Raw genomic sequence first — 25,683 nt, 5'->3', positions numbered from 1 at the left:
AGCCAGGCCACAGCCACGCTGTCTGCTGCTGCCAATGCCGCAGCAGGCAGGTGGTGGGCAGGCATGCAGCAGCCCCCTCTCAAGCCCCTCCACAGGCCCACCCATAGACAGCACCTCCCCCACGCCATTCCCCACTCCCAAATCCCCCCGCCACTCCTCATGCTGCACCCATCTCTCCACCACTTCTCACATACATCAACACCTATAAACCCCCCACCCCAACATCCCTAGTTACCCATGACAGTACCCAGGTCCTGGTCACGTGGGATCTTTGCCATGTTTCTGCTTGCCCCAGCATGCTAAGGGTTCATACCCCATGTGCTGGGGCAGCAGGACCACCATAGAGACACTCTGGCCAGAAACCCAAGCATCCCATCCCTCTAGAGGATGGGCTCCCAGGTTACCTCAGGGCACATTTGGGGACTATGCCCTGCCCCGGATATCCAGGTATCAAATTTTTCCGCCCATATTGAAAATGGTTTGGTTTTTTTTTTTGTTTCCCCATGTGCCTCTTGCTGCATCTCAAATTGCTTTTAGATGTGGCAAGAGGCACTTGTGGGCTTGTCTGGACGTGGCCTCAGAGTCCAAGAAGAGTCTATGAGAATGTTACTTCCCCTGCCAAATTTGATGCTCTGCTTTCTGCTCCCTGCTGCCAAGCCATCTTTTCTTTTCCTGATTTGTTGCACGCCATCTGTTGCACACATCCCATAGACTGTCCACTCCTGGTTTAGGTAGATTTGAATAAGAGACCATTATAACCGACCTCTGCTTTGTCTAGGACTATCTTGAACTAGCCACTTTGTGATCATGCAAATGGTCCAATCTGATGTAGTACTGCTTTCCCAGCAGCCTAGATCACAGGTAATACCAAATAGACAATGAAAGCACAGTTAACAGCCTATGATAAAAATTCAGGTATACGTGTTCTTTCTATCTAAGGTTGATTCTTACTTTACCTTAGCAATACTGAGGATCAAAAAGTATGGAGTGTTAAGTACAAAATGAGCAGCTGAACAGTCTTTGACTGCATTCAATTTGGCCACATCTTACAGTAGCTACTTTTGTCTTTCCAGCCATCTCAATCTTTTATTCTCTCACCAACAACTCCTTAAAAAAACATCCATAACCCATTAAAAGTTTCTCCTTTCGTTTTATTAGGAACAAAGAGCATATTACAATTTTCTATGTGAAGAATGCTATTAAGTAATAGCTTGTACACTAATTAAAGCAAATGTAATGGTGAGAACACACTGACATTGTTAAAGTAAATTACCCAATTCGTTAATAGTTTCATTTCAAGTGACCTTAATTGTATTAATTGTGATATTGAGCAAATTAAATTGAAGAGCATTAAATATACTGTTCCAGTTTGTCCTCAGAGGATCAACTTCCCCATTACATTAATGAAGGAATACAGTCTACTATATTCTTCAAAATGTTCAGTGCCATATGACAACTGATATACGCTAGATTACAAATACATCATAGCTCTGAAATGGTTAAAGCTACCCTGAGTTTTACTGCTGCTTCGCAATTTAAACCTCAAGAACTTGGGAAAAAACAAAAACTGTTAGATGTATGAAAAGTCAGATGCAAAAGAGCACAAATTCTGAAGTTTCTTTTCTCTCAGGTCTAAGTCTTTGCTGGAGAAAAAGGGGAAAGTTTAATAAACCCAGATTTCCTCTGACAGGGTGCAAATGCATTTCAAATATTCTATACTTGAGAGAAAATTATTCTAATAGGTTCCTGGAATGAAAAAAAAACCCAAAACACTAGACCACAAGGAAGTTTCAAAAATGGGAAAAGTAGAAAGGTAACATATGCCCATATATACTGCTTTGCAACAGAGGCAATGATAGGGTTTTTATTTTAACATAAATTGGAATAAATCACCAGAACAAGACAGCTATGCTTGAAAATTAAAAACTTTATAAAAATAAAAGTTTGAATCTAACATTTGACCTTTTAGATTTAGAGTGTCAGACCCCAAGCCCTAGTTTTTTCCCTCCAAATATTAAAAAGACATTTAGAAAAGTATCTCTGAAGTAATGTGATGTTAAGTTTTTCTGTCATACAGAAGATCACACTTAGGAAGTAACTCAGATAAATTATCTTTAGGTTTGAAAGCTTGAAACAGACGATTCATTTAAGATCTGGTGAAAGAAGGAACCAGACATATATAAGCAGCTCCAGAACGCTCATTCTTATTGCATCTCCCGGAGGTATGCAATCAACCCAGTTCCTTAAATACGGGATGAGAAAAAGCATACACTGCAAAAGACAGGATACAGAGAAGGCATTTGCATGCTAGATGAGTAAAGGGATCAATGAAACTCTTAGACTGCATAACTGTGAAAAGTTCAAGGATTGGCAAGAGTAGAACTGAGGTTCTGTATTGTGAGGAAGACTTTCAGCCTGCTTCCTTGAGTTTTTACATATAATGTGCTTCATCACCTCTACATTTTAAGTTAAAATAGTTTTCTACACAGGCTTTTCTCCTAACAAGGTTTTTTTTTTTTTTAGTTTATCTTTGAAAATGATAGGGTAAACAATATCTCCAAAGTATATGCGCTCCTATTGAAAGAGCATGACTAAACACACTTTGATTCTTGGGGAAGAAATGTTCTAGATTCTAGATTCTTCTCCTTTAAAAAGGAGTGAAACTGAATTCATTGCGAGTTTACATCGGGGTGGGCAAAATACAGCCCATGGACCGGATCTGGCCCACCAAGCACTTCCCTCCGGTCCGCAGAGCCCCTTCAAAACCCAGGTAATGGCGGCTCCCTCTCTAAAAGCCTCCAGCAGCAGTTCTCCCTCTCCAGGGAGGAGAGGTGGTGGCAGAGCTGTGTGCCGCTTTGGAAGGGACGAGCCTGCCCGGAACGGCAGGGGCTCAGCTGCACTTGTCCCCTACCTGCGCTGGTCAGTCCTGAGCAGTGCAGGACTCCACTGTTTCTGCTGGCCGGCAGCAACCCAGCTGGGTTCGTCCTGTTCCCAGCAGCATGTGGAAAGACAGCTTCAGCCACATGCTGCTCTGGATAGGAAGGGCCCAGCCGGGTCGGCACTGGCCAGGAAAAACGGCATGCAGCTGAAGCCAGCTTCCCACATGCTGCTGGGGATGGGAGAAGCCTGGCTGGGTAGGGGGGAGCCTGGCCAGGTAGGGGGCAAGTGCAGCTGAGCATCTGCCGCTCTGGCTGGGCTCATCCCATCCTGAGTGGCACACAGCTCTGCTGCTTCTGCTGGCTGGTGCAGACCCAGCTGGCTTTGTACCGCCCCCAGTAGCATGTGGGAAGCTGGCTTCAGCTGCATGCCGCTTTTTCTGGCCGGTGCTGACCCGCCTGGGCTCGTCCCATCCGGAGCAGCATGAGGCTAAATCAGGCTTCCCATGTGCTGCTGGTGACGGGACAAACCCAGCCGGGTTGGCAATGGCCAGCAGAAGTGGCGGCAGAGCCGTGTGCTGTTCAGGACTGACCAGTGCAGGTCAGGGGAAAGTGCAGTTGAGCCCCTGCTGCTTCGGCCAGGCTCGTCTGGTCCCCAGCAGCATATGGGAAGCCGGCTTCAGATGCATGCTGTTTTTCCTGGCCAGTGCCAACCTGGCTGGGCCTGTCCCATCTGGAGCAACGTGCAGCTGAAGCTGGCTTCCCACTGGGTCAGCACTGGCCAGAAGTGGCAGTAGAGCCTCCTGCCTTTTGGGACCAGCTGGCGCAGGAAGGGGGAAGCGCAGCAGCATATGGGGAAGCCGCCACATGATAATGGGACAGAATGGGCCGGCTGGGCTGCACCGGGGAGGGAAAGCTGCAGCTGAGCTCCCTACAGCTTGGGACAGGAGAGGTCTGACAGCACTGGAGGGGGCTGTGCTGGTGAGGGGACCTGGGCCTGGGCTGGCTTCTGGGCCATAGGGGGCAGGCTGGGATGGGGCTGGTACCAGTGACGGGTGGGGGGGGGGGGGTTGGCCAGCTTTTGATGCCTGGGGTGTGATGGGGTGGGCTGGGTCATTGCTTGTGGAAGGGGTCTGGTGACCAGTACTGGTCAGGGGAAGGGAAACTGGGCTACATTCTGCTGTCCTGCAGGTAAGGAGAGGCTGAGCCAGGTCCTTCCTGGAAGGGCAGGCTGGACTGGTTTCTGCTGCACTGTGGGGTGCCAGCTCCTGCCTTGCAGCTAGGAACCCTTGCTGGGAGGGGATGGGTCTGGCCATGAGGTCCATAGTGAACATAGTGAGATGCATACTTCTACTTATTCAACAAACACCAGGTCAAGAAAGAACAGATTCCAGCTGTTTCACTAAAGTGATAGAGATGATTGACGAAGCACTTCTACATCTGTATATATTTTCCTTGCCACTGATTGGCAGACAATGCGTGGTCCTCTTGGCCAATTAGCAGTGAGGGATGGGGGAAGCCACCATCTTTGCTGCCACCATTCATGTTGGCAGCTCCCTCCCTCCCCCTGGTGGGCTGTGAGGCTGGGCTGCAGTGGCCCTGAGGACTGCTGACTCCCATTAGCCAGTGTTTTATTTTTAGTATGTTTTTTACTAACAATTCTGTTCCAAAATCATATTAATTGCCATTTTCATGAGGTTTGCAGAAATCACTTTTTTTCCTTTTCTGTGAAAAACAAATCACAAATAGAGTAGATCCCTATATATGAGAATCAAGATTTCTACAAAGTAGTAGTAGTAGTAGTAGTATAATCACCTAAAGATCCTACAGCTCTTTTAAAAACCAAACCAACAATAAACCTTTCCTTTTACTGGTTTATTCATGCCTTGAATATTGTAACTTGTTAATAAGCATGCACTCAATACATTTTATTATGACTGAAGGCCCCAACATCCTATCCTTATGATTTTTTATGGCTTACTTTTCTCCCCTCAAATTAAAAATACAGCAAGGTGACTATATAAAATATATTTTATATACATCATGCCCCAAATTTAATATTTCTTGCATTTTCTCAAACCTGGTTTCTTTTCTTTTGGTTTTTTAATTGCTGAGCTATAAATGGTAAAAATACATTTACTAATGATCTGCCTTATTTGTATTTGTCTCACCTCTATGAGAACTTCTACCATTTAGCCTCTAAGACAATACTCTAACCATGTATCACAGCTCCAAAGAACAACACAGATGGCCTGATATTTCGTAATATTCTACAGGGCATCTCTAAAAGCTATGATGCACCTTTTGTCAATTTCTATAACATCCAACAAAGATGCCTAAAAAAGTTCTTTAGTGATACATTTTTTTTTATTAATCTTATACATAGTATTGTGTAAGCCATATACCTGGGTTCGTTTTCCATTATAACTGAGCATATACATTTATGTTAAATATAATATTGATAACCAGTAATATAGTAAAGCAGTAAATGGAGAAATCGTTTCTCCATTTTGGGATCTATTAGCAGTACAACATATAAATCAGTGATAAAAAAATGTGTTCAAAAAGTGACATGTGGATAATTACACCTGAGGACAGAATGTATTTGTAGGATAATTTAGACTTTCATTGAAAAATTATTTGTTTCATAGATTTCAGGACCTGTAGGTACTACTAGTCATCTAGTTTGGTCCCTTATATAATAATAGCCATAAAGTTTCACAAAGTGAATCATGTATCAAGTCCATAATTTCTGGTTGATTTCTAAGATGAAATCTCAAAGTATTTTTCAGAGGACAATTAACCATTGGAATAACTAAACCTCACAACGCTATTTCTTGATTAATTCCTATTCTAAATTCATCTGGTGACACTTTCCATTCATGAGATGCTATATTTTTTCTACTATATTAAAACACCTTCTACCTATTCAGGAAAGTGTCAAGCTTGTGTCACACCAAAAGGTACTCTGGTATTTTTAAGCAAAACTTTCAATTCTTCCTTTGAAAACAAGGGTACGTATGATACATTCACATATTATACAGATATGACATACATCTATATTACTGTAAAAACATTTCTGGTTGAGGGGAGGTATACAGACATTTTAATGAAAAAATGGCAATCTGGATGAACGGTAATGTTTTGTTAGAAGTCTCCATTCACTATCTGACACATTCTAGGAGTCCAAATGCTTACTTTGGAAGCAATGCTTGCCTCCTTAAAATTAACTTCTGAGTGAGATTGGGTGAGCAAAGAAAAGTGCATGCTTTGATATCCAAGATCACACCTCCCCCACCCCTAAAAATACTTAAAATTAAATAAAACGTCAAAGATTGATGCTGGATACATATGGTACCAAATTAAAATGCAGTATGTGTTTCACAGTAAAACACACTATGAAGATGAAATAGATGCTTTATATAAAATATTTACATAGATTGAACGTAAAAAATGTACCATAGTTGGTAACCTTTATGACTTGGGGAACCATGTATTTACATATCCTTATCTTTGCATGTGCGTATGTGTGTGTTGTGTATATATTTTTAACAGTTGACAGCTGTTTTAGAGCATACAGAGATGCCAAGCTGAATGAGGGTCTTGATTACTTCAAGATTAGCTATCTAAAGTTTCTATTCATTTTAAGTGTTGTTAGTGCGAAGAGTCATTAGTCACTTCCTTGTCTCATAGAACATCAGCATACATTTACATTGTTAATGAACATTTGGGGTAAATGAATTAATGGCACTTTTAAACATCAATTCAATACTAATAACTTTATATGTCATAGAAATGTTAAGGTTAGGATAAAAAATGAAAAGCCTTTTCAGTCAAGGTAACTAATCACTCCTGGGCACAATAAAGGGTAAAATTAATTAAAAGTGTTTTTGTAACAGGGTAAAAATGTTGATTTGTCTCGAAACAGAGCTGAGAGAAATATACAGATACTTTTCTTAAAAAATTACAAAATTGCAAGCTTCTTGTTTATTAGTGTTCACTAGAAACCAACCCAATGTAAATCACAAATATTTAAATGTGGAAGCATTTTTGTTGACAGATTTTTTACAAACCATTATTCCCAAATTTCTGAAAATGTATACAGAAAATGTATTTGCTTTATCAAACTAAGACAGCTCATTACCTTTTAGATATCAAATCTAAAAGAAGAGAAAGTCACCTTGAAAAATTACAGTATTTACAACCCATTTTAAAAAATGCTTTCCTTAAGATATCTGTTCTGGTTTTCTTACCTTGAAAATGCTTCACAATGTAATCAAGGGAAAAAAATGGAACAATGAAGTTGCATGCACGTGTTATAGAGCAACATTTAAGTTATTTATAAAATGAAAGTAACTGAAACTGGATTTAAGCAAAAATTTACATTTTTTCCTTTTAATATACATTATCATCTAGAAGATTTATACCTAAATGCACAAACGGAGAATGGTTGATTTGGGTGAGGCACTCAGGAATATGACAAAGTTGTTTCAACTCTGTAATTTAAAATAAATTTTTTATTGTGCACTCCTGGTACATGGGTTCATTGACTGGAAAATTACAGGTAGTTAAGGTGTCATTGTATATAACTGAGTACTTGAGAAATGTTTTCATGACAAGGATGAGGTTTCAAGCATCTTGTTAAGCTTATCACTTCCTTCTAACCAACTATATTGTCACTACTAGCAAATAAGTAAAAAGGACAAGTAACACAGACAAGTACTTGCATTAGGCAAGCAATTTGTTCTCACTGTTCATACAGGTAGTTTGAAAACTGCCTTTAATTGATCTTAGGTTACAGAGTAATTTCCACGTTAAATCCTGTCTATTCAATCTCAGGTCTCAAGTTCTTATTTAAGGTAACATTAACTGTTCAAAATGAAAAGGACATGGGGAAAATAAGTCTTTATTGGCATAAAAATAATTTAAAAAATAGTTTTACCATAGGGAAGAAGGAAAAAAAAAATCTTAAAGCAATGCAAACAGCCAAAAAAGCCCATCTTCGAAAAAGTTGCAACAAAAAGCCATGTTGCATTTCAATATTCTTAGAAGTCACTGTTTGGTTTATGATTAAAAAAGAATGACAGCACATTAAACATTTGGTTAATGTTTCAGTCTAACTGAAAGTCGACTTTTTGTGGTTTTCATTAGTGTCAGAGTGCTATACACACACTTTGTGAAATGCTTTTTTAAGTTGCCCTGCTCAACTTCATTGAGCGAAGTAAACAAATTATGACAGGCATAGCTATCATGAGACACTTATGTAAGATTTCCAAGCACAAAGTACAGAAGTACAAAACTCACCTTCATCAGGCTTATTTAAGTAACTCTGCAAGGGATCAATGCCTATTTCTTGTTCCTCTGCCTGCAAGGGATGACTGGTTTCAGATATGGAATGATACATACTGGCAACAGCAATTCCACTAAGTACACTTATCTGTGAAGGAAAAACAGAGAAGGAATGAATACAGAAATGTTTCTTTCATTGCTTTATAATAACAAAAGGTCAAATAATATTGTAAATACTCCTAACATTCTACTTGTTTCTAAGCATAACATAACCAGACATGATGAATTGTTCTATAAAAGTGTTAAAAATGAACTCCACATAGTTAAAGTTCTTGCTGTAGTATTCTTCAGATGCAATTACTTTTTATATATTATTTTAACATCTAGGGCTAAGAACAGAAATTAAAAAAGCTGAAGGCTGAATTGATTCAACTTTTGCAGGTTAGTCTAACCTGCCTAGATTGAATCAGTTTGCAACAGCACAGACATTCCTTCTGGACTGAGGAAATGCAGGCACATGCCTGCAGAGTTGTTCATGCCAGGAGCTGGGGGTTGCAAGAGCATGCCCTCAGCTGCAGGGAAGTTGTGCTGGGGGTGGGGAGCATGCCAGTCCAGGCAGTAGCCTGGACTGAACTGGCCAGCAATGGTGTTTAATTCCCCTTTCCCAGTCCCACCTATAGGGACCCGAGCTGGTGCCCACTGGGCACTCCCACCTCACTGCTGCAGTGGCAGAGCCAGGTGTGGCCAAACGGCAGCCAGCTTGACCCCCTGAGGCAGAGGGGGCAGTTATTACCCCCACTACCCTACTCACTCCCTGCTTGGGGCAAGCAGTGGAATGAGCCCTCTCCTGCCCCCTCCACTGGATGCCAGAGGGAGAGGGAAATAACTCCCACCTTGCCCCTCCACCTAAGGGACCCTGGCTTCTAGCCACACCCCACCCAGCCACTAGAGTAGCGAAGGGACAGGATCTTTGTTGGGGCAATAACCCCTGTCACCGTGTGAAGTGCAAACCTCTTCCTAGCAGGGGTCCATGCTGTGAGGTGGACATTTCCCTGCTGGGAAGGGGCACATGCTCTGGGAAACCACGACAGGGACTGCTGTCCCCAACACAGTCACTCCCCCCTCACCATTCCACTGAGCAGGTTGGAGCAATGCCATGTGTCAGCCAACAAGGCCCCTTAGGTGTGGGTAGGAAACAGCATAATTCTACCCTCTGCCCCCAGAGGGGTCTGCCCACCCCAACTGCCGCCTCTCACTCTGTGCCCAGGACAAGTGGCAGAATAAGCCTTCTCTGACATTCCCTCCCTCTGGCATCTGGCTGTGGCTGCACTTTTAGGACTAGCACCATCAGCCTCAAACTGCAGCAAGGGAAATTTAAACTGGTGATTAGGAGAAACTTCCTTACTATGAGAATGGTTAAAGCCTGGATCAGGCTACCTAGAGAAGTTGTGGAATCTCCATCACTGCTAATTTTCAAAAGCAAGTTAGACAGAGACTTGGCTGGGATGATTTAATCAGGGATCACCTGGTCTTCAGCAGGGGGCTTGACTATATGACCTCGTCAAGTCCCTTCTGGCCCCTACTCTTCTATAATCCTAAAATGGATGTATGCAGACAAGGATGGGAGAATAAGGAAACAATGAGACAGCTTTAGTCATGAAAGATCAAGGGTTCAACACACTTGAAACTTGCCATTACTTCTGTAGTCACCATGGAAAATGAGAATTTTAAGCACAGGTTTGAAAGAGGATGAATTAATGAATGTTTATAGGCTGCTTCTCCTGAGCCTGGAGTAGCATGGGATGGGGGGAGGGGGGCAGAAATCCTAACAATGCTTAAAATGCTTGTCTGAAAATATAACAGGTGGGTGACATCATTATCATGGGTTAACTGGGGGTGGAAACCAATATTACATCAGAGAATAACAGCTAACAAGAAGAACCGGAGTATGCTTTGAAGAGCTTTGAAAATAGATTATATTTGATTGGGGGGGGAGGGGGAGTGGAAGGTCTCTGGATAGATACAAAGGGAAGGTTGCACTGGCAAAATAAAGGAAAATTATCTTGCTGAAAGTGTATGAGTGAGGAAAGTTTGCATTTGTCAATAGTGCATTATAGGTCACTTCCAAATTTTAATCTTCATAGTTTAAAAAATATGCAGATAACTTGCCAAGAAAGTAATATATTTAACTCCTTTTTTCTCGAGCAAAGTACAGTAGTAATCTAAGAGTTCCCATTCATCCAGAGGTCTTATAAATACTCATTACAATTACTTACCAATATTTTGCCATTTTAACAAGTTGATTCCCTTTCTAATCCAAACACTTATATATTAAAACAGAAAACTTAAGCTTATTGAGAGGAGCATACATACATTTTAGGACTGATACATTTTGGATTCAGAAGTCACCTCTCTCACTTATATTTTTCCTCTAATAAAGGACATATGGTGCTGGTCAGATTTTTATGCCTACAGTTTACTAGTAACAAGGTCCTAAATTAAAGTGGACCTTGGATCTTTGCATTTTTTCCTATTTTTATGTACCACGGGTCTGTCATTTCTCAGGTTATGTTAAAGAAAGTAAAAACAGCTACATAAAATTGCATGGGTAACACTGAATTGGCTCTCATACTGGTTAATATTCATATACCTATATATTAACTCAAGACCAGAAAGCGACCAATTAATGTATGTACACAAGCGCACCATAGACTTTCTGGTGGAATTTGTCCTAACTGTACAAAGTAACTTTAAAATTCTAAAATATGTTTATTAATCGATTAAAATTTAACCACCCTGGCCACACTTCACGGCAAAACAGAAGGAGACTGTTTGAGACTAGCTGATCCTAAAATAGCGATAAATAGTGATAAATGAATGAAAACTTGAAAGAATTAAATAGTAAAACTAACAAAAATCTTTGTAAAGATTTTTTGAAAGTGTTTCTATTGCTAAAATTTTAGCTTCTCATTCGTTTCTCTCTGTTACACGACTGTAATTGCTTTTCTATTGACCTTTTAGATTCTTCTTTACAAAAATTATATGCTTTAGAATTGTACTGCTAGAATTTTACTTCTTTGGCGCTTCAGACATAGCTTCTCTATTTGTGCAATTACAGTGAATAACTTCCAAGTTAAGAATCAGATGCAAAGTAATCTTACTGGCCTTTATAATTTTAATAACCTTCTCTTAGAGAGATTTGTTTCAGATTCTTACTAGCTATTTGTACTGTATCTACATGCTACAAAGTAAGGATTCTGCTTCAGTGGGTTATGTTTCTAATCTCCTTTCACATCTCTCTAGTCATTTCCTTTATCACTACCCAACTACTATGCTTTTTGAACCACAGGCTTGCATTTGGCGGCTTAATTTAAAAGAGTCTCAAATATCCCTGTAAACAACTGATTTATTTTTCACATTTACTCTTACAATAGATTTCCCTGTTTATTCGTAGTTGTTTACTAACGCACTTGATTAGTACTGTTAGAAAAAAAAAAATCACTAAATAATATTACTGGTTTGGCAACTCTTTGTTGTCCAATCAATTTTCTTAATAGTTTATACTTTAATTCTTTCAAGTTCCTCTAACAAACTGCAAAAGAAAAAAATACTATTAAACTATTATGATTATCCATGGGATCTTGCTTTGAGAAAAATTAATTCTTTACAGACTTATGGTTGATTTGTAATGGCCTACAACATAGCGTTTCTGTTAAATAAGGTGCAATTTAACAGCATTTTTATGATGGAACATTAAGAGGTTTAGAAAAATTATTTGAAAATGTAGAGTCTTCGGGACAGTAAAATAAAATCCTATCATTATAGCTTTGGCCAAATGTGGTCCCCCAAATTTTCTGCATTTCAAGTTATTATTAGGACTGCAAGTGAGCTTGGCCTGCAGCAGCAATTTCATAGAGCTCCAGTCTGATTCTTATTTTACTTTTTAAGTACATATTGAAAAATAAGGAATGAGATATCTTAAATATATCTACACAATATAAAGTGCTCAGGACCTGAAACATCCTGATCTCAGGATGATAGTTTGGACCCAACTCTGGAGAGAGACGCACAGGCAGAAGTTTGTCATGCCCCAACTGAGCCCGGAACACATAGGACCCCCAGTGCACAACTAGCAGACCCCGACCCAGACCCCAGCGCTGCCAGGAGGGAGGAGAGGCCTGTGGTGGATGGGTGCTAGGCAGCTGAGAGGAGGCGAGGAGGGTCATGCCCCCCCCGGGCTGCCACTTGGCTAAGCCCCCATGTAGGGGCTCCAGCTCAATCCTCCCCACACATAGTGAGGGACTAGGGGAAGCAGGGTACTTAACCTGCCCCCTTCTTCAGCAGGACAGGGACAGTGCCCCCAGCTGCTGAGAGCAGTGCAACGTCAACAGCAGGCCCTACTGTGGATGTGCAGGAGTTTAAAAGGGCTCGCCAATGGCAGAAGCCATACTTTGTACCTGGCTCCAGAAAGAGATGCATGGGCAGAAGTTTGTCGCACCCCTGTTGAGCCTGGGACTCCTAGGACCCACAATGCACACCAAAGCAGACCGCAGGCACTGCCGGAAGATAGGTGTGGCCCACGGTGGGTGGGTGCTAGGCAGCTGAAAGGAGCTGAGGATGGTCACGCCTCCACCCAGCTCCTACCTGACCCAGCCCCCTAGGAGGCCATGTGACTGAAGCCTCATGAACAGAGAACACAAACAAGCGCACTCCAGGCCCAGCATGCAAGTTAGCACGGGAGTGCGCGCAGGAGGGTGAGCAGGATAGGCATGAGGCTCTAGGCGGCAAGCCTCAAGAGAAGAGAAGGGTCAGCACAGCAGTAGTGCTGTCTACTACCTGTGCAATAGTGGGAGGGGACACATCGTACCCCAAAATTCACTGCGGCTGGACCCCCCCTCCTCTGGTACCACTGAGGTCTCTAGCTAGACGGAACCTATGGTTCTGGCCTCTACCCAAATGGAGCCTGTGGTCCCTGCCCACACCCAGGCAGAACCCATGGCCCCAGCCTTCACCCAGACTGAGCCCCAGGCCTCTGGCTGCGGAGGCTGCAGAGCACATATGCAGGCAGCTGGGTTTAGGAGCGCTGATATGTTCCCTTGTGGGGTGTGCTTAACAGTGGAGGCCCTTAAATACCAGATTAGGGAGCTCCAAGCAGCAGTGCAGAGGTTGCATACCATTAGGGAGGTAGAACAGGAACTGGAGGCCTACTGCCAGGCTCTCCACCAGAAGAACAAAGTGGAAAGAGTAAGGAGGGTAGGCAACACCAGAGCAGAAATGAAGAGCCACCATGAAGTCCAGTAAGGGGTTGCCTAGACAATGGTAGTTTCCGGCCCAAGGAAGCACTGCACCAGGACTACCACTCCCCTGAAGCTGCACAACTGATTCAAACCCCTTACATTGCTAAAGCCAGCCAAGCCGCTGCCTATAGCATGTGAGGATGAAGTGCCACCAGCAACCACAGCCAGGAAAAGGCACAGAGTAATTGTGGTAGGTGACTCCCTCTTGAGGGGGACAGAGGGAGCAAACTGTTGCTCTGACCCCTTAGCCAATGAGGTCCGCTGCTTCTAAGAGGCTCATGTCCAGGATGTAACTGAGAGGATCCCCAAACACATCCGGCTGTCTGACCACCACCCCATGCTATTCATCCACATGGGTATGAATGACACAGTTTGGAACAATCCCAGCTGGGTCATGAGTGACTACAGGGCTCTGGAGGCTGGGCTCAAGGGTCTGGGGGGCTCAGGTAGCTTTTTCTTTGATCCTGTCAGTTACGGGTCATGGACATCAGAGAGAAAGGTGCATCAAAGAGGTTAACAGAGGACTCCAGCGATGGTGCCATCACAAGGGGTTCAGCATCTTTGACCACCGTCCGCACTTTAGGGAAAGGGGCAGTAGCTTGTAGGGAAGGGATAGCCTCCACCTTGCACTCACAGGGAAGAAGCTCTTCTTGGCCAGAATGGCTGATCTATTTGATAAGGCTTTAAAGTAGGATTGCTGGGGGACCGGTGGTCCATTAACAGATCACGCCCAGGTCATATCAACCGTAGCATTAACAGGTTAAGTAGCCCAAGGGAACCTATTCCCATGACATCCCAAGGAAAGGTCATGTCCCAGCACACAGGCAGCCCAGGGTGTCCCATGGCAGGCTCACCTGCCTATACACAAATAGCAGGAGTTTGGGAAACAAGCAAAAGGAACTCATCCTTCTCCTGAGCAAGAAAGATTATGATCTTGTAGGGATAACAGAGACTTGGTGGAAATCCACCTAGAACTGGTCCACAGGTATAGAGGGCTATATCTTGTACAGGAGAGATGGTGTTGGAAGAGGGGTAGGGGTGTAGCTCTCTACATGAAGGAGCAGTACATTTCCCTTCAAACCAAGTCTAGCAAGCAAGGAGAGTGTCATGAGGCCCTCTGGGTTAAAATATGGGGGGAGCACAGAGAAGGGGATATAATTGTAGGAGTCTATTACAGACCTTCCAACCAAGAGGATGAGCTGAATCATGAATTCAATAGGCAACTGGCAGAGGCTGTACGCTCCCGATGCATGGCTGTCATGGATGACTTCAACCTCCCTTACATTTCGTGGGAAGAGTACACAGACAAATCTGACCAGTGATATAGCTTTCTCATTTGTGTTGATGAGCTCTACCCAACGCAAGACATTTATGAGCCAATCAGGGGAGAGGCACTGCTGGATCTGGTTCTGGCCAAAGGGGATGACCTAGTGAGCGATCTGAGGAAGCTTGGTGACAGTGACCATAAACTGATCTCTTTCTCTGTCCAGCACAGGGTGGTCAAATCTCTCAGTAAAAACATAAACGTTCAACTTTGGGAAGGCTGACTTTCACAAACTCAGGAGAATAGTCAGTCAGGCACTAAGAAATCACAGGCCCCTTAGAAAAGGGAGTCTACAAGGAATGTTTTTTCTTAAGAACGCACACCTCAAAGCAAAAAGAAAGTCTATAATGTCCTGCAGGAAATGCAGTCAGTCAATGGGCTGGAAAACCCGCTTGGCTCAACAGGGATATTTTGGACCTTCTGAAACTAAAAAGAGAAGCCTATACCAGATGTAAAACAGGAATCATCACCAGAGGACTACACAACACTAGCCCGCACTTGTAGAGAGTGGACCAGAAAAGCCAAGGTAGAAACCAAACTCAGGCTAGTCAGAGGAATCAAGAACAACAAAAAGTCCTTCTTCAGATATGTGGGAAGTCAGAAAAAAAACAAAGGCAACATAGGACCCCTACTAAATCAAATGGGGCAACTGACATCTCATGCTCAGGAAAAGGCCAATCTCCTAAATGATTACTTTGCGTGATTACCCCAAGCGGGTCACCTTGGTCAGACAGGACGCAAAGCATCCAGGGGCAGATGGGCCCACAACTGATGTGGATCAAGCAAGGGAACACCTAGAGAGGCTCAACATCCATAAGTCTGCAGGCCTGGACATAATGCACCTGAGAGTGCTGAAGGAGCTGGCAGACATCATAGCATGCCCTAGTAAGATATTTGAGATCTTGTGGAGCTCAGGAGAGGTACCAGAAGACTGGAAAAGAACCAATGTGGTCCCAGTCTTGAAGAATGAAAGATCCAGGGAATTGCAGGCCAATCAGTTTGACATCTATCAATGGAAAGATCCTGGAGAAAAATCAAAGGATCCATCAGCAACAGGCTAGTGGTAGGCAACTTTGAGTGCCAGCCACCATGGCTTTGCTGCTGGAAGGTCTTGTTTGACCAAGCTCATCTCCTTCTATGACCAGGTGATGCATTGCCTGGACAAGGGAGATGAGGTTGATGTCATATCTGGATTTCAAGAAAGCCTTTGACTTGCTCTCCCGTGATGTCCTCATGGTTAAGCTGGGGAACTGCAGTCTCGACCATCTCATGATCTGATGGCTGGAGAACTGGCTCCAGGGTTGGACCCAAAAAATATTAGTTGATAGAACCAAATCAACATGGCACAAGGCAACCAGGGGTGTTCCTCAGGGCTCAGTACTCGGTCCAGTACTCTTCAACATCTCCATTAATCATCTGGATTCAGGCATCAATGCAGACTGGCAAAGTTCGCAGACAACACCAAACTATGGGGGAAGGCATTCACACTGGAGGACAGGCTGGGGATACAAGCTGACCTGGACAGGCTCACAAGGTGAGCAGACCAAAACCTGAAGGCATTCAACATAGAGAAGCACAGGGTGCTCCACCTTGGGAGGAAAAACCAGCATCATACTTATAGGCTTAGCAGTGCTACACTCGCTAGCACGACAACTAAAAGAGACTTGGCGGGGGGGGGGTCTTGACTGACTACAAGATGAACATGAGCCTCTAATGTGGTGCTGTAGCTGGCAAGGCAAACCAAACTCTGGCATGCATCCACCGATGCATTTCAAGCAAAACCAGGGACATCATCCTCCCACTTTACTTGGCCTTAGTGAGGTTGCAGCTGGAGTACTGCTTCCAGTTTTTGGCCCCCCACTTCAGGAGGGATGTGGATAAGTTTGAGAGTCCAAAGTAGAGCCACTTGCATGATCAAAACCCAAGAGGGCAAGCCTTACAAGGAGAGGCTGAAGGACATAGTACTCTTCAGCCTGAAAAAGAGAAAATTCAGGGGACTTGGTGGTAACCTATAAGTATATAAAGGGCGTGCACCAGGATCTGCAAGAACAGTTGTTATCCCTTGGGGAGCCCTGGTGAACAAGGTATAATGGCCACAAACTTCTGGAAGGCTGATTTAGACTAGATATAAAGGAAAAATTTCTTTACGGTCTGAGCGTTCAGGGTCTAGAACAGACTACTCCAGAGGTGGTGCAAGCCCCTACTCTGGACTCCTTCAAAAAGGTGTTTGGATGCTTATCTTGCTAGAATCACTTGACGCCAGCAGACTTCCTGCCTATGGCAAGGGGGCTGGACTTGATCTCCCAAGGTTCCTTCCAGCCCCTAATGTCTATAAAATCTATGACATTTAGAGTGGCAAAATGCACCCACCAGTCCATAACAAATTGGCCTGTGAAGTCACTTCTCTTTGATAGGTGTTGGGGCAAAAGAAGGACCTGCACAAAGCAGGAGATAGATCATCAGCATAAGGGTGTTCTGCATCTATCTAGTCCTAACCTTTCTACCCATGCAGTCTCAAGTGCAAGTTTTACTAGCTGTGCTAGACCTTCACACATGGGTTACTTACTCATTCATTCCATTTATGTGAATGGCATCCTTACAGAAAACAAGCCCATCAATTGTAAATGCAAAAGAAATAAAACTATCTAAAATGAAAACTGCTTCTTTGACAGAGACTTAAGCCATCCTTACTTTTCAGCTGTTATGAGTAAGTCCATTACCAACTGGCTAGGATTAGCCTCTTTTAGGATGTATGCAGAAAAATAAAGTGAAATAGATTCCTGGCCCAGGTTACAACACCTCCACAATGCCTAATGATTTAGAACCAAAGTTGTGCAAAACTGTGGCAAGAGGGCAAACTTAAGCTTGCTGCCAATTCATAACCCAAAACCAAATTGCACACCTAAGGTAGAGTCAGCTTTTAGAGCATCTAACAAAATGGCTACATACAGCTAAATTAGGAGTTATGCTTTTCACAACCACAACTCAAAAAACCCCAAATAACTTAATCTAAAAAGAGTTCAATAAGAATTTTGTAATAACATATTTTATTACTTGAATATGGATGACATACATTGTCCCAAACAGCTATTGGCATTAATTCATTTCACCTTTTGCAAAAGTAATCATATTATAACATATAGATAAGACATTAAAAGGAGTTATTATAGTTGTGCATTTATTATCCATAATCAGTAAAGTCTTAGTCTTTTAGATTAAAAATCACTATATGTGTCCATTACCCATAATCAGTTAACTGCCATTAAATTTTTCTTAAATCATAAAATTAAAAAAAAATTCTTTAAAGCCTCAGGAGTAAAAATTGGAGTCCTCCAATTACAAAGATACAAAAATGAACACTAAAACATTGGAATATTTTTTCATCTCGAGTATCAGAACATCTATAGGTGATTTAAAATGGAGTTATTCAAACCTTAAGTAAGATGACCACAAAAAAAGCAAGCAACAAAGAACATTTTAAGCAATATTAATTTAATTAAACCTGTTTCCATAAAATCTGAAATATTTTCAATATGCTGTAGAAAAATTAGGAAGCATGAAGAACAGGATAGGTAAAACAGACTAAAGGTAAAGCCCACTGCATCCACTAAGGCAGTAATCGAGTTTTGCAAAGAAGTAGTGATGGAAGGACACCATATAAGCATACTAGATGTCCTTCTTTTAAATTACTAATGACAAGTAAAGGAAGTAAGTGGTCAGCTAAATGATAAATTACTTGCTGTCCAATGAAATCAAACCGATTAAAATAGCCTTCCTAAAAGCAACTGTCAAAATTGGTAACAGCTTCATATTTGTTTTAAGTTCAACAGTATCATGTTGCAAGTGTTCATAAATATCTCTGCTTATAGCTGTAGGGGAATCGAGAGTGTATGAAACAGATCTCCACGACAAGACATTTCAAATGATTAGAATGGAGGGGTGTGTGATTAAAGTATTGGTAAGAAAAAACAATATTTCTCTAAAACAAAGCCTTTCTGAATATCACAATTCAGGTCATAGCTAAGAACAAATGCAATTTCCGTTGTTTATAAGGCCACATCTAAACAAGTAAAGATGTGTATATGGCACCCTGCCCCATATCTGGCACCACTCTAAAGGTGTGCATAGCCTTATTTTTCAGGGGACATGAGAGGGTCCACTTGGCCTGCCTATTTGAAACTGCAAACTATTTCCATTTAGCCCCTGTGAAAACCCTCTCACCCCTTTCCGTTTATTTAAATATGGACACTTATTACAAATGCCTCAAATATAATGGTATGAGAAAACAAAAGCTTTTAAAACAGCTGGGATCCGAAAGATCAGTACCACTGCCATCCAATGAAGCAGCATTGATTTTATTTACTCTGAAGAAAAGTGCACAAGTCGATAAATTTTAGATAGCACTAAGCAAGTCTGTTTTCTTTTATAAAATGTATCAGATTATACTTCATTAAAAATGGAATGATGCAAACAAAAATAGACCAACATTGTGAAGCAGATTAGTTAACATTACAATCAGCTGGGGGGGAGGGGACACAGTGAAACAGACTAGATTGCATCTCTGGTAGAAGATGTTAACAGTCAGGGAAGCTGATAATTGTGAAATGCAATTAATTTTGTCCCATTTAATAAAAAATTTTACATTTTAAACTTCTGTCTAATCTTCCATACAAAAAGAGTTACATTGGACTTTAAATAAGTTAATTAAGTATTAAAATCAATCATGTGAAAGTCTTAATATTTAATATTGTTAGATTGTATATCAAAGTGGTTTTATTATTTATTTACTCTGAACCTTTCCAGAATACTTCATGTGGCAACAGGGGGTCTGTATCTCACAAGATAAATGCATTTACAATGCCAAATAAATTATATATAAAAGCATTTGTCTTAATACATGTCATTCAATATTAAATATCAACCATTGGTACCACCCTGAAACCCTAATCCATTTTTACCAGCCACACATTTGTATTATTCAAATGTTGTCTATTAAATAGTTGTCTCTAGAGCCACACTGAAGGACTACATACCTAAGAACAATTATCATAGGAGCTTTAAAGCACTGACTACAGATTTAACCCTACAACTTTCATATCATGAAAGCCATATATCAAGGCTAGACAATCACCTTGCTGGGGTTGTTTGACCCCAGTACTCTTTCCTGCCATGGCAGGGGGTCAGACTTGATGATCTGCTCAGGTCCCTTCCGACCCTACTAACTATGAAACTATATAACCAGCACTTAAAAATGCAAGCTATAACTTCAATGGTGAATTAAAATGTCAGAGACAGAAAGATAATATAAACAGCCTGGAATTATGTGAAAATAAACTTCAGGAGATTCACAGGAGGGTTTAAAACTTTTCACATTATATGTAGGAAAAAGTATTTAAAGAATTTAAAGTGCTTAAATAATTCCTTGCTACCACCTGTACTTTCTAAAGACAGACAATTATAAAAAGAAGTCTCTGCCCCTGCCTTATTAGCTGTGGCCTTGGCCACATTAAAGATTTGTATTTGACACAACAGGGTTTCTCACTCTTTCACCCATGTTGAAACTGACTGCCCCACTGGTATAAAGAACATCAACAAAGTTCAGAATCCACTGAAGAGATCTGTCTGGTGCTACAGGCCAGCCCTTTTTATTTAGTTTGAGAATGAAGGAGATTATAGACAATAGGCTGTTATCTATCAAGTCTCAGTGAGTTAGGGTTTCCTAAAAACAGAAGCTCGTGTAAAATGGGTAATCCTTGTGTACAGATTTCTCTTGTTCATACTTTTGGTTAGTCTTTAAGAAGAACTCTCTCTCTCTCTGCATGAGCCTTGGAGAGGATATGCCTTTTTCTGAACACATAAGAAAACACACTGGTGCAAGCAAGCAGTAAACAAAATGTACAGAACTACAGTGGTCAGACTTCCTAGGATATGGTATACCTCAAGGGGGAAGAAAAAATGTGCTTTACTGCAGAGTAGATTAATTAGTTGTGCAATAAAGCATCACTGTCTACACGTGCAGTGCTATTAAGCTGCAGAAACCCAATTAACTCCACCGTAAGATAGTACTGCTTACAGCAGGGTAATTTACTGCAATTAAACACATGCATAGGTGCTGACCATAAGTGTAAATTGTGCCGAGTCAGATGGGGGCCAGACTCCACCTACCACCTAGCCACATGGCTCCATACTTTTGGCACCCTTGTGCCCCAACCAGCCCCTCCACCACCCAGAGCCCAAGACATCCCCCATGTCCTCTGCTAACCCAGGCCTGCTCCACCCTGGTTCAAATTGCTGCTGTCCTGGTACATGTGTAGAGTCTGTGCCCAGGAGTAGTTTACTCCAGCTTAAACTGCTCTGCAGTTTATTGCTTCGCATTATTTTCATGTGTAGATGCACCCAGTGTAATTTACATCAGTGTTCCATAAATATGGTACAAGTTACATAAATGCTGAAGTGTCAAGTGTCCAGGTCCTTAGGACTTCAAGAAGCAGCAAAACAGGCCAAGTTAGTAAATCACCTCTGTTCAATATATGACAAAAGAAAGAAAGATGATGTCTACCTGAAAGATCAATTAATGACTGCTCAAAAGTTAAACATCCAAAATCTTCCACAGAGAGATGTGCACATCTCAGAGCGTGGAACAATGAAAGAAAGCCTTTAATTTCAAACAGCACACCACTGAGTATCTAGCTGCCCACCAGAAGATTTGGAATCATGTTAACACCTTTGGTTTTATCATCATTTGTATTTTTAACTTTAGTCCCAAAATGATTATTAAGGTATCTACAGGTAATGCATATTTGATTATATGCTTATTTTTGGAACATCTTTCTTGACTAGTCTTTTAGATAAAAGCCTGGGGGATTTTAAAATGATGGAAAGTTACCTCACACTGTTTTTAGTAGGCTCAGGAGATCTATTGCCCTGAATTGCCATTCCCCCCTCCTTGAGGCCATGCTCCAGTGGAGTGGCTCGCACATATTTGAGTATGTTTATGTATCTGAAAAATTGTAGAAGTCCTAGTTTGGGCACTGGAATATAAAACTTCTACTCTTTATGCTTGTGTCCACTGGTATAGTAGAACCAATAATCTGGATAACCTGAATATGCAGGTATTCTTTTCCTGAACTTCAGGAGACTAGAAATTGTGGCTCCAAGGGGAATAGCAACTGACCAAGTTCATTTGATCAACCTGATGGCATCTCCTCATTCTCTCTCTTTCTAGAAAGAAATAAACTAATCCCAAGTCTAAAATGCTATGAAGGCAAAGGTCAAGAGTTATAGTGCTAAAAAAATTCTGCAAAATGCAGAATTGGCCTAAGATGTTTTTCTTGAAAATAAACACCCCACATTCCCTGCTCTCAGTATCCAAGAAGTATTTTAAAGTTCTTCCCCTCATGGAAAAAAAAAAAATATTAAAGTTTGGGTTCCAATTAAAAATGAGTGACATTTAGTACCAAACATTCAGGAACTTCCATATTTTGAACAGACTTTATGATATATTCTCTATCTGTTTATCTGGCTTCAAACTGTTAAATGGAATTTAAATTAAATATGGTTGTTCCATAGGTAGTTAAGAGATTCAAGCAATTTAACATTATTCAATACAGGGAAATTATGGGTTTTGTTGTTTTTTGTTTTTTTTAACTATTCCAGAATTTTACTTCCAAGAACATCCAAGCACCATACTATGCTACATACTTTATGTTTTAGTAATATGTATATAACTCAGGAGGGCCAAAGAATGTCAAGACTGAAAAAAATCATTTAAACAGTGAACTGGAAAAAAAAAAAAAGGCAACTTAGCCTGCAGCTTTACCCAAAATGATAGTAACTAGCTTAGACACTAAAAGTGTATTAAATGAAATAAGTTTCTGGGGTATCACAGTTTTAAAGCAGTAAGCAATTAATCTAAGATACATCTTTTATTCTTTTACTATTTTAGAAACTAGTTTTTTATGCGGTTGGACAGTATTTTTATAAGAACATCCAGTGTTCACGCAGGGAGAAAGTCATTTACATCAAATAATTCTGTTCTAGTTTTTCTGGATACACAGTATACACATGCTAAGAAGTACAGTGTCATACTGAGGTACCAAGAATGATATGGGTCCCATTTGCTGTAGAAAAAGGACTGAATTTCACAGGCTGCTGAAAGCAGCAAAGATCTAAAATAATGAAGGTAGAACATGACAGTTTGCTCAGTACCTTAAGTGAACTTCCATAAAATTAAAAATAAATAAATAAATAAATATATAATATATATGTGTGTGTGGTGCTGAACAATGCAAGCACACTTTTCCACATACAAATATACATAGCTGAAGAAGAGAACTGTGTGCAAAGGAACAGGAGAGACAAATTGCAATACAAACTGTAGTTCAAATGTAACCCAAAGAATCCAAATGATGCAAGTAAACTCATTATGAGGCTTTCCATACTTCTACCGCCAATAGCAGTGTCTTACTTGATTATGCTTAAGAGTTGTATTCAGAGAAAAACTAAAGCTAGAGCAAAGGGGCCCTGTCACTAATACAAACTATTCCAGTGTTACCCCATGAACATTTTCCTTCACAGCCAATTTCTCATTGTGTCATATACTGTAGGTTGGTGCTGTGTCTCTGGAGTGAATGCTCCTCTTCCTTTACTTCAGCTCTGCTGGATCATAAACATCAGAAGAAGCATACTCAGGAGTCCTTAACTAGTGTACAACCTGTGTTAATGTCTGTACAGGACTAAACCTTAAATAGCAGTATATATTATACACAACATACAAATATGCAATCCGGTTTATGCAAGCCAGAGACTAAATACAAAGGGTTGACTGTTCACATTTACTTGGTTCTGCTAATTTCTTTGTACTCCACAGGCTATAATGACAACCCTCCCTTTTGAATGGCCTTATTCATTTACATAATCAATCTATTTCAACTTCTGATAACTGCTCTTTGCTCCACAGGTTTACTGCCCTCTTTGCTTTCCATGAGTGACTAGTTTCAGTGACATAGTGAGTTATGTTTTATCTGCTCATTGTTTTAGGTTGTATCAGTTTCTTTTCCAGACCTGAGAAAGCGCACTTTGTATCCAAAAGCTTCTTTAATCTTTCCCCCAACTAGACAGTTGGTCCAAAATAAGATATTACCAAATACAACTCTGCTTCTCTGTATATCAAGTTATTTATATGTAACAAATGAAATGGAAACATAATTCCCAAACAATAGTAAACAGATATTAAGAAGTCCGCTGGAACAACATCTGGCATTATATTTTACATAAGGCTTGTAACACCTTTGTGGCTAAGCTTTTAAGTCAATTTTATTAAAAATATAACACATGTAAACACGATATGGTTATATACCTCTCTGATTAATTTATTTTCTTTGTTTGTAAAAAATCCTTTGTGCTCTGTCATTTTCTTTATATGTTCCATCTATATTGTTCATAAACTACAACTAGAGTCATTAAGTGTACAAAACCAGGGTATCATTAATATGGACTGTTCAGAAGAACCAGATCCTCACTATTTTCACTCGTTCATTTTATTTGTTTATGTATTTTCCCCCTTTCTTCCTTGTCTTCCTTCTTGCCTTTCTTTCCTTATCCTGATAAACATTGCTGGTTGGAAAGAGGATTGCAAAAAAGTGAGGTTTAAAATTTAACTCTGGCCTTGACTTAGTTTTGTTACCTATTTAGGGAGTTTCATAGCCAGAAACACAGAAAATGAACTTCTTTACTATGTTGTTGTAGTTCTATTAGGTTATGTATACAGGTGAAAAAACAACCACGCTGTATTTATCTGAGTTCAAAATGAGCCATCTGTCTTCCTCTCCCTTCCCGCTATTCAATATGTGGCAGGAGGGAGGTAAGGGGCAAGGATCAGGCAGGCTCTGTCCCCACATCTGCTTGCCTTTCTTCTGCTACTGCTTTCACCTTAAATTTGAAGCAGTCTTGGATTCAAGTGAATATGGTATCATTAAAAGCAAGATCAGAATTTTGAACTGGATGAATAAGCAAATGGAAAAACAGGCAAGCATATAAAGTAGGTGTCCTACTGAGGGAAATAAGGGTTATGAAAATTAATCCAGGTAATCGGATAAAAATGTCTAATCTCTGTTGTAACTGTATTTAACACAATCTAATCTGTGCATAACTTTTTCACAATTATGCATTTAACTAGGTGTTTAAAAGTTTCAAAGTTTAAGAACAAGTACTCTGAGGTCAATGGTGGAAAGTCTAGGAAGGTTAAGCGTTCTGCCATGGGCTTCTGTGTTTTTCTGGAATCGATGTTAAATTGGTGTCCATTCATGCTTTCACATAGGGATTGTCCCATCTGTCCAATGTAGACTGAAGAGGGGCACTTTAAGAATCCAACGGCATATATAACCACTTCTTTCCAGCAACAGAACTCCTATTCTCACAAGGCACCAAGGCTTGCAATGGACTTAGATGCCAGCTGTGCTACCTTATCGGAAACATCATCATGGACCAAACAACCTGCATTATAACATCTGGCTTTCATTCACCTGCTCTTTTACCAATGTGCTGTGATATAACTTGTAACTATGTTACAACCAGGGTGCCTACTGGAGGCAGGGGGATGAAGGGCAAACCCCGCCCCAAAACTATTACTAGCTTGCAATAGCACTAATTTGCTGCTGCATCTCTGCTCTGGGGCCCAGGCCATGTCACTACCCCACTGCCAACACGAAAGTAGCTGTTCTTAAACAAAAAATTTTAACAGATTTAAATGTAAAACTGTGGCACAAGAAATCATCAACAGACTGGACTGTATAAAGTATGGTCTAAGCAGAGACAAAGTCTCATCCCATTACCTCCCTTAGCTTTTAGAAGCAAAATGTCCCTATGGCTTTACTGCTTTGTTTACCACCTTTGCCAC

At 41.0% G+C, this 25,683-nt stretch overlaps 1 protein-coding gene across 1 annotated transcript in view; it reads right to left on the bottom strand.

The window, feature by feature from the left end:
- The window catches only part of TBC1D5 (TBC1 domain family member 5), a 475,870-nt gene that overhangs the window by 281,563 nt on the left and 168,624 nt on the right, over window positions 1-25,683 (bottom strand). The window contains exon 4 of the mRNA XM_090046588.1: window positions 8,181-8,313. Within this exon, the coding sequence (XP_089902714.1) occupies window positions 8,181-8,313 (133 nt within the window). The remainder of the gene's footprint in view (window positions 1-8,180; window positions 8,314-25,683) is intronic.

This window comes from Crocodylus siamensis, chromosome 5 (genome assembly GCF_052110815.1).
Source record: "Crocodylus siamensis isolate JL-2025a chromosome 5, ASM5211081v1, whole genome shotgun sequence".
Lineage (NCBI taxonomy): Eukaryota > Metazoa > Chordata > Crocodylia > Crocodylidae > Crocodylus > Crocodylus siamensis.
The sequence above is the reverse complement of the archived record's forward strand: the minus strand, read 5'-3'. Positions and strand labels throughout refer to the sequence as shown.